Source organism: Micropterus salmoides, unplaced genomic scaffold (genome assembly GCF_014851395.1).
Source record: "Micropterus salmoides isolate LMB-PRFRI ecotype aquatic unplaced genomic scaffold, ASM1485139v1 Ms_hic_scaffold_13, whole genome shotgun sequence".
Classification (NCBI taxonomy): Eukaryota; Metazoa; Chordata; class Actinopteri; order Centrarchiformes; family Centrarchidae; genus Micropterus; species Micropterus salmoides.
The window spans coordinates 24,601,457-24,618,486 of NW_024040374.1; the positions used below are offsets into that span (position 1 = coordinate 24,601,457).

The 17,030-nt window shown below is 43.7% G+C and overlaps 1 protein-coding gene across 9 annotated transcripts in view; it reads left to right on the forward strand.

Annotated features, from left to right (window-relative positions):
- Positions 1-17,030, forward strand: part of dab1a (DAB adaptor protein 1a) — a 202,849-nt gene that overhangs the window by 141,826 nt on the left and 43,993 nt on the right. For all 9 annotated transcript variants that reach the window (XM_038716428.1, XM_038716427.1, XM_038716429.1 and 6 more), the window contains one exon: positions 14,806-15,079. In XM_038716428.1, coding sequence (XP_038572356.1) covers positions 15,010-15,079 — 70 coding nt within the window. In that variant the 5' untranslated portion in view covers positions 14,806-15,009. The remainder of the gene's footprint in view (positions 1-14,805; positions 15,080-17,030) is intronic.

Here is a 17,030-nt window from a genome sequence, read left to right on the forward strand (position 1 = left end):
GTGATCCCCTTGCACTACCTTGGAACAGGGCTCTCTTGAGAGAACAACTTAATGATTCCCAGTCTGATGAACGGAGGCCGGAGGAATAAGTGGAAATGTGTGCTGAAGGGAATATTTGAAGCCCATATTGTCTATCAGGTGGCCTCCCCCCAGAGCGTACCACTTCACCAGAGTGGTTTGACCTCCACAATTTATTACCTACACCGCTAAGATCCATCACATGTCAGCCCTCAGGGACACTCACGCATTAATATCCCAGTAGCCCCATACAACTAGCCTTATGACTGTCTGCCCACCGTTGTGGCTTCCTCTATGGTTTTGTACAACACAGTGCCTCCAGCTGTGACTATATGTATATTATTCATTACATGTCTGGGTGACTTGTGCTCTAGCTGGATGTTTGGACGTAAAACTGATATGATCTAGTACTCCTCCTGTACCCCCATCTACATCAGCAGCCCAATGGACTCCTCCCTGATTCTTCTTCTTCCCTCTCATCTCTGTCAACCATTCCTTCCTATCAAAGTGCCATAAGCCTCTTTTGGACATCCACTTCATTACACAAATGTGATTTTACATGTTGGTCTCATTTTTAAATAAATCTCCAAGTCACTTATCCATAAACATTACACTAGTAATCTCACTTGGTTTCAGCAAACATTTCTTTAACACCGCCAACATAGCTTGAGTCTGAATTGAATGCTATCATATTAATAGCTTAAACACTATAACCCTGCTTTTGAACTAAAATTTCAAAACCGTAACTCCCATTTTTCAAAAAGTGCACAAAATTCTCTAAACTCTACACAAATCCCTTCATTTCTCATTGCATACAACATGTGGTCATTTAGAAAGCACTAACATTCAACATTGTTCACTCAAGTCAGCACAGCTTGAGCGCAATTAGCACACAACTACCCATGTGAAAACACAAATAATCATAATTGATAACACGCCAATCAGAACCTTCAATAGACCCATAAAAGGGTCAGAGTCAGTTCAATCAGTTTTGGAACAATGGATCCAGAGAGATAAGAAGGAAGAGGTAGAGATCACCGAGGAGGAGGAGGAGGAAGAGCTGTAGGGAGAGGAGAAAGAGGAGGAGGAGGACGAGAACCTGTCCCAGGCCAAAAACAGGATGCTGGGACAGAATAATTTGTTGGTTGGTGTTTTGTACTGTATAGAACACAAAGGAATAAAAAATGTCCAAATGTACATTTGTTACAAGGTTTTTGAAGGGGAGAACCACAAGCAACATAACTTATAACCAGTTTTTGTAATATTGTTTTGAATTTATCTTACCAGTGTATAAGACTGTGTTGAAGTGGGTGTGTTTGAGGACTTGGGCGTTATGTCTGAGGGCAAAGTTTGTTTTTTCAGCAAGATTGAATTGTTAAAGTGGAGAGCTTCATTTTGACCTGAAAATAGGATGTTTGGGGAATTGAGTGAGAAGTTATGGATTTGTGTTTAGAGTTTCTAGAAAAAGAGGCATCATTTCAAGAAATGTGTTTAAGCAATCGCCAGTTTTAAGTTGCGAGTAGATTTTTCTCATGTGAGATCACTCAAACTCACACAAACTGATTATTTTCCCCTTTACAATACAGGGTAAAATAATAGTTGACAAAACTCAGTTTTCAATCTCTCTCCTTAAATTTGCTTTTGAAATTGATGAGGAAACTTAGAGGATCCTATATTGAAAACTGGGGACGAGCATCTCTAGTGTTCACCATGGATAATCATTAAACCTTAACCTGCGCAATAAATCCATCAGTGGTGCAACCTGTAAGAGAACAGATTTTCCTTCATATCTCTATTTTGATATGAAGGTGTCACTGCTGTCTCACCTACCAAATAGCAAATATCCAAACAGCCATCTAATAGAATGGAAGCTCACAACCATACAAGGCATTGGTCTAATCAATCGGAGAAATTGGGTTTCAGCATCTTGCTCAAGGACACTTTGGTAGTGGTAGTGGGTTGAACCACAAACCCTTCAATATACCAGCACAAATGTATTTTAATTTGGAACTGTATACATAATGAAGACTTGGGTTTGAAAACCCAAAAGCTAATACTTCAATGGGTAGATGACCCAGCAATGTTACAGACTCCACGTCTGAAAAAGGCTCTAGAGTGAGGTATGTCAGTAAGTGATAAGGTGTGTGTCGAAAGGTGCGCATAGCCATCCTGCAGAGTGTGTTGTGACTGGGCCAGGGGAGTTCTCTGGGGTATAGCTGTAAATTAAGACAACAGCAGAGATGGGAGGGATGGATGATACACTTCCAGGTGTTGCAGAGCGTTTAATCACTCACCTGTGAGACTAATGAGATGAGCCGGCGGTCCACACACACATACACACCCCCATATCTGCTTATACGTACATGTTCATAGACTGGTGGGACTAATTACCCAATCTCCACCACGGTGAACACACCACCACAGCACGGCTGGTACAAACATGTACAAACACACATACAAATACACGACAGCTTGCTGCTGCCTCCCCAACTCATTACACCGCTCATCTCCTGCTCCTCTCCTCATCCTGTCGCCATCTAACTCAGTGGAAAAGGAGAAGAAAAAGAGAGCAGAGTGGTAGCTAGTAGGTCAGGAGGCAGATAGGCAGAGGCAGCTATTCTCCACGCAGGCTGTGGCTGCAGGCAGCGCTACAGGTAACAAACACATCAGTCACATACACAGCGCACCTGTTACTGTACAGATGGCAAGCCCTGGGAGAGAGGCAGGGAGAGCAATGAAGAAAGATGAGCAATCACACAGAGAGCGAAACACAGAGGAGAAGAGACAAAGGGAAGGGAGGAATGCGATATTTCATGGGTAGATTGTTAAAGGAGATCGAGGAAGGGGAGATTGGGGGGGCTGGTGGAGTGGGGTCAGAGGGGTTGCACCTGTTTGTGTAACGCAATGGTAACAAGGGAGTAGGGCTGAGGGAAATATGGAGGGAAGAGGCAGGAGGAGGAAAAAGGGGAGGGATTTCCTCAGCTGTCCTGTGTAATCTAGTGAGTCTCTTTCTAGGTTATCTGTAGATCATTATACATACACACACACACGCCTCTTTTTAATCTTTTTCTTTTTATTATCTCTCTTTTTGTTCAGCCCCACATAGGAAATAACCCTTTTCATTACCTATATCCTCATCAAAGACACTGTAACATTTTCCAACACTCTCTCTGCTCTTGAGATTTACCATTATAATTTTGTCGTCTATAATCATAGAATAAAAGGATTTAGTCTGTGTGTGTGTGTGTGTGTGTGTGCGCGCACGCATGTGGTTGTGCCCCCAGCTACATATCTTAATCTCCTGTCTATTAGCATATTCAGAGTTCTCCTTTAGCTGTTGGAGACATCTGATAGGGTAATTTCACAGCCCCACTGGCCTTCATCTTGCTCCAGGAAGGGAAGAAGATGATGTGTCTTGGGAATACGATGAGAAGAAAAGAAGTGCTTCAGCCTTTTCTGTCTCTCTCTGGTTTAGCATCAAAAGATGAATTTGGCAAAAGTGAACTCTTGTGCTGTTGTTGGTGTCAATAGGGCAGTGGTGGCCTAAAGGTTAGAGAAGCGAGCTTGTGAACGGTTCAATCCCCGGACTGGCAGGATAAAATCTGGGTGTGACTAATGACTAATAAATAGACTAATGCCTCGTGCAGACTACACGACTTTCAGCGTCGGTCGATGACCGTGCCGTTCACACTACACAACTTACCATCTTGTGACGGGAGTCTCGAAGTCGTTGTGGCGTTCACACTGCGTGATTGATCGGGGACCGGGGGTTACACACACTACGCGAGCTGACAACAATGATGCTGGTTTCACGTGAAATGACGCAAACCTAAACATGAAACAGCTGTTGTTTGTTATTATAAAGACAGCAACTATAAAGACAAAAAATATGGGTGAAAGAATGGATTTGCACACGCAGCTAGCAGGGATTGTCTGAGCTACAGAGAGAGCTGGAGGTGAGTAAAAAGTGTTTTGCGGTGAAAAAGTAGCTGCCTGCTCTGCCAGCTGCCTGCTCTCATTGGCTAGATGTGGATGTCAAGTCGGCCGACTCTTCCAGATATTTGGCATGCTAGATATGTGGCAGAAATGTGTCGGGGAGCCGTTTTGATGCGTCGTTGTGTAGTTCACACATAACGAGTGGCGACCGCCGATCGACCGCTGATTTACCCCCGATCACAGCCTGACTGTCACCGAGCTCGCTGAGCGGCAAATTGGGATAAGAATCGTGTAGTGTGAACTAGGCTTAGCACTAAGTTTTGGAAGAAGAACCCTTTAAATATTCGTTACAGCAACATGGTCAAATGGTTTTATATAAAACATTTATCATGCTTTGAAGAGCTCTTTAAGAATGCTTGAAAATCTCCATATTTGGAGTATTAACAAACCAAAACGATGTACACATATTCTGTCTCTGTTGTTGCAGGAACTGAGCATGACTTTTCATGAGACGTTTATGAATGTTGACCAAAAATGTGTCTTATTCCTGAGAATCTAGGAAGTCAAGTCGAACAAGGAGCATCCACCAGCCTTTAATATTAATCAACACAGATGCAATGAGCTTCTTCGGCAGTGGGCAGTACTGAATGTGTGTGTCTGTGTCTTTGTGTGTATTTGAGAGAGAGGAGGAGGGCTGGGAGAATCAGATCAGATTGCCTATTCCAGTCACACAGATAGTCTTTCACTCCTCAGCTTGTGACAGCACATTTCCTTCCCTCTTCATGCTGGTTGCCTCTTCTCTACCAGCTCCCTCTTCCCTCCTCCTCCTCCTTGTCCTTGCCTCTCTCAAATGCAAATTCAAATTAGCTGTAATGGCATGACAGGGATTTATATATAACATAACCTACAGTGCAGTAATTGCGGTGAAATACTTATTGTTCTTTGTCTCTTTTAATCCCAGCTAAATCCTTCACTTTTCCCAGAACTGTCTTCCTCTCTGGCTTCCTTTCTTCCTCTTCCTCTATCCCTGTCCCCCTTTTTGGTTTCCACACATCTCTCCCCTGCTCCCCCCTGCACTGGTGTATGTATTGGTATCATTAGCAGCTGCACTATGATGGATGGCACTGAGAGGCTGGGCCGTGAGTGGGACTCTGCTTTAGCACACCATCATTACCTGCACTACATACACATCCCTGTATCACATTGATGCCGTGTGTGTATGTGCGTATCCGCACCAGAGTGTATTTACAGTGAATGCATGACTGGAACAAATGACATCATTCAGATGCCTGCTTAAAGATGGAAAAATTACTATTGAATTTGAACACCCCCACCCACCCACTTCACTCGCTCAAATACACACATAGAAACACACAAGCTCAGAAACACACAAGTACATCCTTTTCTGAGTTTTGAGAGGTTTGTATCGACTTGGAGCTCCACAGGGAAGTGCCAATAGCCCCTCTACTCTCTGTGAGAGTTCAGACAGACCAGCAGTCCAATAGACCATAGGGTGCTAAAAGGGTCTATTTCAAGAGCTGGCAGAAAGTTTCACCTCCAGGAACTCTTACAGACTGCTCCATATGCAGCGTGAGATTTTTTGCACATTACTGTGGTGTGTGTGTGTGTGTGTGTGTGTATTTGGCTGGAAATGTTTGCGCGAACTTCAAAAGAATTTAAAATTATGTGAACCAAGTCTGACAATCCCGTGGTGATTCTGTTGATGACATCAGAGGGCGCAGTCTTTATCTGGGCTCGGTGTGTGTGTGTGTGTGTGTGTGTGTGTGTGTATGTCCTTGTCTGTCTATGTGAGAAAAAAGACTGATTGGACAGCAAATAAATATGAAGTTTAGTGCGAGAAAGTGTTAAATATCCAGCTTACATTGGTGCTGTAGTTACTCCTCAGCGTGTGTGAGTGTGTGTGTGCGCCTTTTGAGTGTGTGGGGTGGTGTGGGGGCTGATCATGTTGTCAGAGTCCATAAGAAACAACAGGGCCTTATTAAACACGGACACTCAGTAAAGATTGATTTTGTTTGGCTGTCTGTGTTTTAACTGGAAGGGCAGGCGACTGTGACAGTGTGCGTGGGCGATTAGACACACGGGCAGGAGGCAGGAACTGTGACTGACTGATGGCCGCTAGTGGCAGGAGGCTGCACAGAGAGGGCCGGTGAGAAGATGTACTTGTACTCCCTCGGGGATTTCTCCCAAGGGTTTGAAGGGGTAGATTGAACCTAGACATTCCCTCTGCGCTCTGACTGGGCTCAGAGGATGGAGGTGGAGAATCTGTCCCTCCCCCCGGCCGCACGGACAGACTGACAGAGTTTGGGGCCATCGATAAAGCATGCCCGTTGGCTTCTCCACATGTGCGTCTTGGTACAAGTAGCTGGCAGCAAGCTGCTCAGGCAGGGCTCGCCAGCGGCTTGCAAGTGAAGAATATCGGGGCTGTTATTGTTGAAGGTTTAGCCTAAAGCATCCTTAGCTTCTTTAATTCACTACCTACTCCCTTCCTCTGCCATTCAGCCCTTCCCCTTCTCTTTATCTTGTTGTTTCTTTCCTACTTTAAGACATGTGCAGAGACTGAGCAAAACGGTTCTTTGTACTGTTGTAATGTTTATAGGGATACAAACATACATCATATGCGTGAAAGTTTGTGTTTTCACTTGTGTTAGTGAGCTGTTTGTAGAGAAATAGTCTGGGAATGGGCTAGCGATGCACCGGTCAAACATTTTCTTTCCTGATACCAAATAAGATCCGACACCGGTGATCTCTCTTCATCATGGCTCACATCATGGCTGATACCCGATCCACTTAAAAGGTCAGTATGTACAACTGTGCCACTCCAGGGTATTGGATCCCTCAATCTCTTGAATGGGAAGTGTGGTGCAGAGCTATATTTAGCAGTGTCACCTCACAGGTTAAGCTTGAATCCATCAGATGGATGGTGTCTTTTCTTTGTGGAGTTAGCATGATGTCCCCAACTTGGTTTTGGACCTTTGAATCCCATTGATGACTATTTAAGCCGAATGGAGAAACTGCCCACCAATCAACAAAACTTTGTAGGTGGGAATGAGAAAGGTGATGTCAAGCATAGATGCGACTGATGCAGCCGTACATGTTGTAAGCATAGACTGTATGTGGCTTCCACGTTTAATGAAAATGACGTATGGGGACGGAAACGTCACTTGCTACTAATGGGTTAGGACAAAACAAAAAAAGTAACCCCACCTCCCAGCAAGATATGGGCTAACATCAACAAGCTAAATGAATATAGTGAAAAGAAAATGTCAATTCAGTCTGATTATCAGGCAATGGTGGCCCCTTGTGTGCTTTGGTTTTCTTTGGGTGCAGCTTCCTTGTCTTGAGACATGCAGGTTAGTGGAATGAGAAAACTCCAAATTGCCAGTAGGTGTGAATATGAGTTTGAATGGTTGCTCTTATTTTTTGATATCCCTGTGACAGACTGGCAACCTGTTCTGCCTTTTCGCCCTGTGTGAGGTGTGATAGGCTCTGCACCAGATAAGTGGGTATAGATGATGGATGGATTCAAATTTCAGTGTCCATGCGTGTTTGCAAGCACACTTGACACAGCTCCTGGATTATGTAATGTTTACCCATTACTGTCCATAAGTTCTTTTGTTGTGTTAACTGTGTCAGTAGAAAATGATGCATACACAGAGTGAAGCAACAGTAGTAATTTTCTGCATCTTTATTTTCCTCTCATCCATCTATCTGTCTCTGTGTGTCTGCCTTTAGAGGCACAGTTTGAAAAGCCCGTGGTACGTCTGCGTGTGCATGTGTATGTTTGTGCAACAGCATCGTGCGACACCATGATTAAGTGTTTTGAATAATTGATGATTGCATCCCTCATTAAGTCTTCTGCTCCGGCAGGCTCCAGCTCTATTTTTATGCACCCGAATCCTCCTCTCTTTTCTTCCACTCCACAGATGTAGCGAATCCATCACTCACTTAAGGCTCTGCTGATGGGGGTCCAGAGGGGCTGTGGGGGATCTAAATCATGTCGAGTGGACATTTTTAACAGGCCAGCAGAACAATGACTGCAGCTCAGTGATGATGATTTTTCCAAATCAAAGAGGAACCTCTGACTTTAGAGCTGCTGGAGACACACTGACTGCAACAGGCCAAATTTTAAAATATGGCATTGTGAAGCTGAGTGTGAGCACGGTTACTTACTGCGAATACCACTGCAAAACTTCCAGTCCTCTTCTTTATTGTGTCTGCTGTCTGTCTGTCCTGTACAAAATGTATTCATTCATTCACCCAATGCTTATGGATAAAGTTAACTAAGTAAAGATGCCATAGTAATTGGATTTATTTAAAAGCCAATGCTGGCCCATCAGCAATAATATCTGTTCCGTGGCCAGATTACTTTGATAGCAGAAAAAAACAATTATAGCAGCTGGTGCTGAAACAGATCTCGGTCCTGGCAGCGAAAGTTACTCATATAATCGTTTCCTTTCAAGTGATTGTGCCTACAAAATAAAAGTGCGAGAAAATTTTTGCAGCATTGCTTTATGTTTAATGGAGAGCTTTTACGTTAGAAAAGTTCTGAAGGAAATACAAAAGAGTCTCTGGCTTGCTTGACATACCTCTGAAAAAGTGTCAGAAAACGTGAGATAGGATTCCAATGACTGAGAAAAGCAGGAATTTCTTCTGCCTGGAGATGGGGGGGGACTGGGGAACGAAAATAAGCGTCCATAGGTTGATGTGGACACTTAATTGATATGTAATACGATTTCTTCACATTCTTGTAGAAAAAGGAAGAAAAAATTTGAAAAGTAAAGAATTGAACATACAACCCTACTACCGGGAATCCTGTGCTGAGCCATCTAATGACTTGAAAAAAATTTGGCCCAATGCCAGACTCATTTGGCGACCCCTGGTCTAGTGTGTGCTTGCACTATTCTTGGTTGATCATGAAAACCCTTTACCATATTGCTGACATTTGCCCGCTTGTGTTCACTACAAAATCACTGAATCATTCTTAAAGAGGAATGAGCTCCAGCACCACTTCCATATGTTGCTTAGTGTTGGGCATGAGGACCAACATCTAGTAGGTCTGGATGTGTGAGAGGCTGCAGCAGAACTGAACAAAAGCATGAATTGCCAAATGATCAGCCGCAACTTCAGAGCAATGTGGGAGTTCAGCAAAGTGTGTTTTTCATGTGTTTATAGAGAAGATGATAATGATGCGGACCGGTGTAGTAGAATAATAGAGTGGGGTTTAAGGAGGCAGAAGGAGGAGATCAGTCAGACAGACAGACAGAATCAGAGTGTGGGTTTGTTAATAAAGGCATACCCACAGTCTGTCAGCAAAGCTGCAGCTTCCAACCTGCATGAAAAAGACAGCCTTACGCACATTGTTGAGCAGGACCAATTTACATTTTAGCACATTAACAAGGCAGAGGAAACACGCACACACACACACACACACACACACACACATAGGGGAGGTGCAGGGGGAGCTAGATTCGTTTTCATCTATTCCCCTTAAAACATGAGATAGGAGGAATTCCCCAAAGAGAGCGCAGCGCTTTGATTTCTACAGCCCCGTGTCTGTAAATAGGTTAGGTGAAGACGATGTGAAGCGTGTGAGTGTGCATGCATGTTTTTGTGTTAATTTGCGATCCGCACGTGAATCTGTCATCTTGTGGGGTATCCTATTTCTGGCAGGGGATTGTGGGTGGGAAAGTGTGTGTATGTGAATGTTTACCTTTTCCTGATGAGGCCTCTGCTGAATGTTCCTTCTAGTCATTCAGGCAGGCAGGGAGCCATGTGGAGTACCTAGAGCAGCTTTGTGTTTCCATGTTTCCCTCCTGCAGTGTGCTGTTGTGCTGGCTGGTGGCCTGGCTGGCTGACTGCCTGCTGAACTAGCTGCACTGCTGTTCTTATAGGCCTCCAGGCCTGCTGAAATAGCTGGTGCTTTATCCACTAGACAGCTGCTATAAATTGTTGTTGTTTGTACAGTATGTGGTACAGATGTAACCACTAAAGACAAAATTTTTTATTTTTCATGCTTCAACCTCAAGAGGAATTGTCTGAAATCCAGCTCTGCTAATGTGGCATTGGGGTGAAATGGCTATTTAGATCAGTGTCAAAAAGGCCCTTTTTAGCAGAGCCCTGGTATATCACGCTTCAGCCTTTCTAAGGTGTGGTGAGCTGTGATCATATGCATTTCGACATTTTCATTTGTAAAGGTCTTTCTATGTTCAGCTTTTAGTACTGTTTAGTATTCTACTTTTGAAGCTTTGATGCAATGTAAGATGGTGTTATTCGTAGTTCCAACAGCTGTAGTTAAAGAACTGTGTTTGCTGTCTTAAGTTAGTGCTATTTATCTTATTTTGTATTAAGGCTGCAAAAAAGTTTGTTTGTTTCATAATTGATTAATTTGCTTATTAGTTTCAGGATTAATCGGTTAGTTATTTGGTCTATAGAATAATGAAAATGCAGATCACGATTTCCCAAATCCAAGGTAACAGCTTGTTTTGCTCAGCTAAAAGTCCATAACTCCAATATTTTAAGTTTGCTATTAATATAAGATAAAGAAAAGTAGCAAATCCTCACATTTGAGAAGGTGGAACTAGGTAACATTCATGTTGCTCGAAAAACATGATACCCCTTAATAGATTATCAAAAAAGTTGATCAATCAACAAGAAGTTACAGTGAACGGATTTGTTTTAAGTGCCTAACATGTTCTCATTATAATGTCGTCAAGAAAACATGTTAGTTGAGCAGGATTATTAGTTTTAGTCTTTTGAATTTTGTTTGGCTATTTGCTGCAGAATGACAGGCAGAGCGGGAGCACTGAGCAGAGGCTTTGAGTGACAGAATTATTTGTTTTTATTTAATTAAGTATTCAAATACCTAATTTACTCTTTGTGTGTTCTGAAAATAGCGCATTACAATTGTTTAAATAAATTAATATAAAGCATTGTTTTATGTGTTTTAAGCTTTTAATGATGAATCAGGTGTTGATCATTAGGTTGTGGTTTGATTATGGAAATGACTGTAACTTTTCATCCCTAGTTGGCACCTGTATCCTAAACCATCCTGAACAGTCTGTTTTGCACTTTCATGCATTTAATCATTACCATCTGTCAATCGTATTTTGTCCTATGCTAATCTAATGAATGTGAGATAAGTGACAATGCACTTCATTTGAGGTTGGCTGACTATTGGAAAAAGGGAAGTGAAGTGCAGTGGTTATCTGGGTGTGACGCTGAACTTTAACCCACAGCTCATATTCTCCAGTCTATTCTTCTTCTTATATCTCTCTCTCTTTCGCTCTCTCTTGCTGTTGCACACACACGCACAGTCTATTAACTCATTCACCCCGTGGTACGTCTTGTCCTCTAACCTCTGTTAGTTAATCTTTCACCCTTTCTTCCGTTCTTTTCCGTTACGCTCCATTTCATTCTTCACTGCTCTCCGTCTCGTTTTGAGTCTGGCCAGACTACCGGAGTTGAGTGGACTCTGTGTTTTACCTACTGCAGATAATAAACTGGTATGTCTCCATATTTCATATTTTTGCTGTTGAGGTAAACCTTTGCTTTTTCCAGATTGGCTTTGATTGACATTTATTTTTCTCTTTGGTTTGCTAAATGACATTCAGTTGACATTTCATGGTGCATTTAACCATATGGGTAACTAAAACTAGGAGATCGTGTCTGACTCTTAATGTAGTTAAAGGAAAAATTGTTTGTTTATCATTCAGGCATCTGAGCCATTAGAGAATGTACCATGGGATAACCTTTGGTACACACAGTCATGGTTATTCATCAACAATTACAGCTCAGAGGCTGTTGCTGATAAAGGCTCTGCATTGGTGTCAGGATACAAAGGTGGCGTGGTTGAAGGGGGGTGGGGGTGGGGGGGGTGGAACAGTACATGACAGAGCACAGGTAGTGAGAAAAGTAGTGTAGAGGTGGTCTCTATGATTATTCATTATTGAGATGGCAGTAGAGCTGAATGAGTGGAGCTGCTAATCTAACTCTGAGCCTGATGGACAGAACACAATTACCCTGAGAGTGGGAGGTGGGAGAGAGAGGGGAAGGTGGAGAGCCAGCATCTCCTCCTCCTCCTTCTCCCTTTTCTCTTCTTTCTTTCTTGTCGCCTGGCAGACTTTACTGTAGCTGCAGATGATTTCTGGGCATTAAGCTCCTGTTGGCAGCATCCTGTTTATCAAGTCACACATACAGGGGAGTGCACACACACACACACACACACACACACACACACATACACATACACATACACATACACACACATACACACACACGCAGGAAGCCAGATCTTCACATCACCCCCTCGTGCCTGTTGGCGGCGCCCCATTTACAGACGTCCAATTTACTGCTTGCTCCCTTCTCCTCTTTTCCTCCAGTCCTATCTCCTCTGGTATGGCTTCAGATTGCTGTCTAAATCCAGACATACTAAGCCTTGTTCACAGCCTACTCTGCTGCTACTTTTAGCTCGCGCACTGATTCCAGGTCAAACTGCCACTACAGTGTTCACGATGGCTTTTGATGGTGCTGCTCTTTCCTTCATGTTGTCTGCGTGTGTGTACGAGGCAGGGTATTTGTACAGCCAAAGCCAGACATGGGCTGCTTTTCTTGAGAAATGAGCTTGTTCTCCCCACCAGGGACTGTAGCTTAGATGTAGAACTCATCCCCGACTCTCCGGAGAAGCAGCTATATGTCTGGAGATTGGTGGTGCAGCAGATTTTTCATTTTCAGCCTGAGAGTCTTGTTTCTTGCTCACTTTCACCAGTGGCAGTAGTGGCTGTTTTGCTTGCGGTGGTTGGATGACTTGGACTTCTTCAACATAGCGAGTGGTGCTCTCATAGGAGCAATTTAGCAGACAGAGCACGAACAGCTCATTTTGCCATTTCTTCTTTCTTCCTATATTTTGGATTATACATCCAATGTAAAACTACAGAAACAGATCTTTGAATCTTGTTTTTTTGTAGTTTTAGAATAAAAGCTGTATTTTCTGGGTTAAGGCAGTGAGGGGAATTTCTAGACTGCTTCTTTTCTGGTCCAAGTCGAGGATTAACGGACTGCCTTTCTTAAACACAAGCTCCAGATGCTGCCTGAAAGACTTCACAGCTAGAAGGAGAAGAACGAATTCAGAGAACAAAAAGGAAAGAGAAGAGAGGGACAGAGGGGGACATGTTCAGGGTTAGTGCTGAAGCCACTCGAACTCCATCCTTTCTGTTCTTATTTTACTTCCTTGGGCTTTTTTCTCTCCCCTTTTACCCCTTGCTCATTATCTTACTCACCCACTCTATGCTCACTCACCCCTCACTTTCTTTCCACTCTGTTCATTTCTCTTCCCTCTAACCCCTCTCTTCATACTCACTCTCTCTCCATCCATTTGGTGGAACAGTGCTGCTGATAATGCCTGTAATTGGAGTGACTCACACTTTTCCAGTGTGTTTGGACCAGATAAAGAATATTGTCAGCATTTTGCCGACATGGCCTCTGCTGGCAGAATTAAATGGACTCTGTTCTGTTCTGTCTGCAGCAAATTAAAAGCCTCTCAATTCATCTGTTCTCGCCCGGGGCTCACAGGGGCCTCCTATTCACACAGAAACACCATGGAGAGGGGGAGGAAGAGAATAAGAGAGATTTCCCTCTTCCCCAAGAAGCACCCGTCTTTTCGTTTTGTTCAAGTCTGTACTCAGCCGTTGTTAGATGGAGACGGAGAGGGAAAGCGAGGTCAAGACAGATAGTCCAAGGAGAGGTGAAGAGCAGCTCAGAAGGTAGTTGGATTCATTATTCAGCATGTCAACCTGCAGCTGTCTCCTATTGTCTCCAGCATCTCTGTGCAAGAAAGGAGCTTGTCTGCATTTGTGTGTTTTAATGCATTCAAGCAACAGGGTTAGAGTGTGGATCTGAGTGTTTTTGGCTGCTAGATTATAGTAGTCGCTGCCAGTCAACACTTCAGAATAAAGTAGTGGCAGATGGGCAAAGAAGGGACAGAATGCTGGGGCCGGAGGGGCCCATTCGGCACTGGACAGGGCCCAGGAAGGGCAACGAGGCTGGTAATAGGGTTAAAGGAAAATTACAGATTTATACAGCCTGGTTTGTTAGCATGGTTAGTTAATTGTCAACAAGTTGGAAAAAGTCAGACAAGTCTTGGCCGTTAATATGGTAAAATTATTACCCAGGATCCCTTCTAAACACATCACAGTTTACAGCCTGACTGATTCAACTTTGATCTGCTGTTGTTCTGCGCATGCAATTTTCCTGTGCAATAAGGGATTATAACCCATATTTCTGTGTCCCTGTGTCACATTTGGTTTTACTTCCAAATTAAGTGGTTTTAGATTATCTGGTTAGACCGTTTGCTTGTTTGCAGCCTGTTGGATTGTCTGACTGCTTGTGTTTCTTGCCCCAACATTGTTGTAGTGAGTTCCTAGATCAGAGTGCAGTGAAATGGTAACTGATAAAAATGATGGATAAAACTAAGAAAATGAGACCAGAATTTTAATTTCTTTAATCTAAATGCAGATGCCATGTGGTGTAAAACTTGAAAATTAGTAGTGCTTTTAATCCTGTTTAAAATAATTAATGCATAATTGTGGCAGAAAGTGATTTGAAGAGGTGGGATTGTTCTCCAAGCTGTGTCCTTGCAGAGACACATTAATGACAGGAAGCAGGAAGTTTAGAGCAGGTGTCTCCAGTCTGTTACCATGGGCAACATCCACTCAAGGCCCCGATCAGAAACAAGCTCATTCTCATGCCTGCTGGGAACTCTTGCTAGTTTTCGCCTGCCAGGAGTAAACACAACCTAACTGAAGCAAACCTCTTTCTTCCTCTCTTTCTCCCCAGCTCTCTGTCGGTGTGTGTGGGATGTTGTGTCAGGGCTAAAGCCCATCCCTCTCCCATGAGCCTGTGTGCCCACACACACACCTGGCGCCTCCACGCACACACCCGGCGCCCACGCACCCACAGCCGTCACTGACGCTGTGAACTGGACCCTCGGAGCCCAGCGGAGCCAAGCGGAGCGGAGTCTAGCCCAGTTGGAGTCTGAGGATGTCAACAGAGACAGAGCTACAGCCAGCGGTCAGGCCCAGCAGCGTCAGACGGGACTCCAAGCGGAAAGGTATGTACACTATCACACCTGTTGCACAGTTGAAAAAAGTGTTAAGGTAGTTATTGCTCATTACTCTTCTAAGTTGTGTAGTGAAATAAATTTACTCCTGACTCCATGAGGAAAGAAAATCCCTTTACTACTACTACTCTATTTACTCTTAGATTCGGACAAAATCCTAACGTGTTATTGCTACTTTGTTCAGAATTTGTCTGAAAAACTCCCAAATGGATTTGACCGTAGATATGGGTACCATATCTTGCAACATGTTTGAACGTTGAAAAACAATCCCAGTCTGTTTACCAGTGGTGTAGGTGGGTCCTCTGCCATGTTGTATGTGACAAAGTGCATTCAGTGCATCGTTCCGTAATTCTGTTGAGGTTGCAGTTATAATGCAGTAATATAATACTCGGTCAGTGTTTGTAATGTAATCATTGAAAATCAAAATGTAAATTTGTTACACTGATGAATTACCAAGAAGAGTATATTGCAAAAACTAATTACTTTCTAAGGCTGTACCCTCTGAAACCTATTGTTAGACACACCGGCATACACAAACACCTTTGTAAGCTCCTTTTTAAAAATCTTTATTAATTGTGTCTTCATTTACTGTTGATGATGGATTCGGGTCAGGCAACAGAATGCAGTGCTGATGTTGTTCATAGCTAATTTAGAGGTGTGGGGGTATTACGGTACAGTAGGTTGCTACAAAACAGGTGCAGGGATGTTGTGGTTGGTGAGAAGCAAACAGATCCAGGTGTGAAAAGCTCCAGAGGGAGGTAGCTAGCAGGTGTATGAGAGCAGGCCTGGGTGGTCTCAGAGCAGAGGTGATGCCAGGGGCCAGACTGGCAGCCATCATCCAGCTGCTCGGTGCCACCTGCCCGACTGCGAGAGCGACGCCTAGCATTCTCTGAATAAGCATCTGATTGATGTAGCAAAAGCTCCGGACACCGTCGGGAACAACGCTTAATGGATGCACACACACACACACACACACACATATATACACTCGCTATCACCTGCAGCAGATGCCTCATTGCACACGATGCGCTTCAGCCCCTGCAAACAAGCGTTGGTTCCCCCATACACAGTGTGTGAAGGCTGAATGCCTCTCATGTCCTATTTAGAAACAGTATTGTTCTGCTGCAATGGAGATCATGTTCATCATTCAGACTGCTCTCCATATGTGGGGAGATGCAAACACACACACATGCACACGCTTGGACTGGGATTGAAGCCCAGAAGAGCATATGAGAGGAAAGATGAATGGTTTGCCTTCAGCATTCAGACTTGAGGGTTTTTAGCTTTTCCTCTCTGCCTTCTTCCCCTGTCTCTCTCTTTCCCTTTCTCTAACTCTCTTTCTCTCTATGTCTCTCGCACGCACATACACACACACACACACACACAAACACACACACTCAGCAGGGTGATGAAAGTCAAATGCAATAATATACCACACACAAGAAACGAGCGTGCTCTGGGAATAGGAAACTTTGATAATGTTCCTGTTGTTGTGCTTCATGTATATGACCTTACAGACGTTTCTGTTTCTGTTAAGCCCCCTACTTTCTGTAGCTGGATTTGAATGAAAATGGGTCCACTGAAAAGCTGCTCATCATTAGGGTATAAATGGCGGCTTTGCTCTTGTGAGAATCCCTGCAGGATAGTCCTTCACTCTTGTAGTATCCTTCCTCTGGCTCCTCATCCTCCTCCTCCGCCCACTGCTCTGACTCCTAAATGACCTTGCCCTGAATGACTGAGACACAGAGGAGAGACTGATCACAAAGAGAGAGAGAGAGAGACTGAGAGAGACTAATGAGTCAATGTGAAGGAGAGCTGTTTAATCTCAGGCTTTTGTTTCACAGTTCTGTGGTGAAGAATGTGATGAAAAAGACTATGGGACTGCTGCGTGTTACACATTAATCACAGATGGTGTGTGCCTGTGCACCAGTGTGAATCTGTG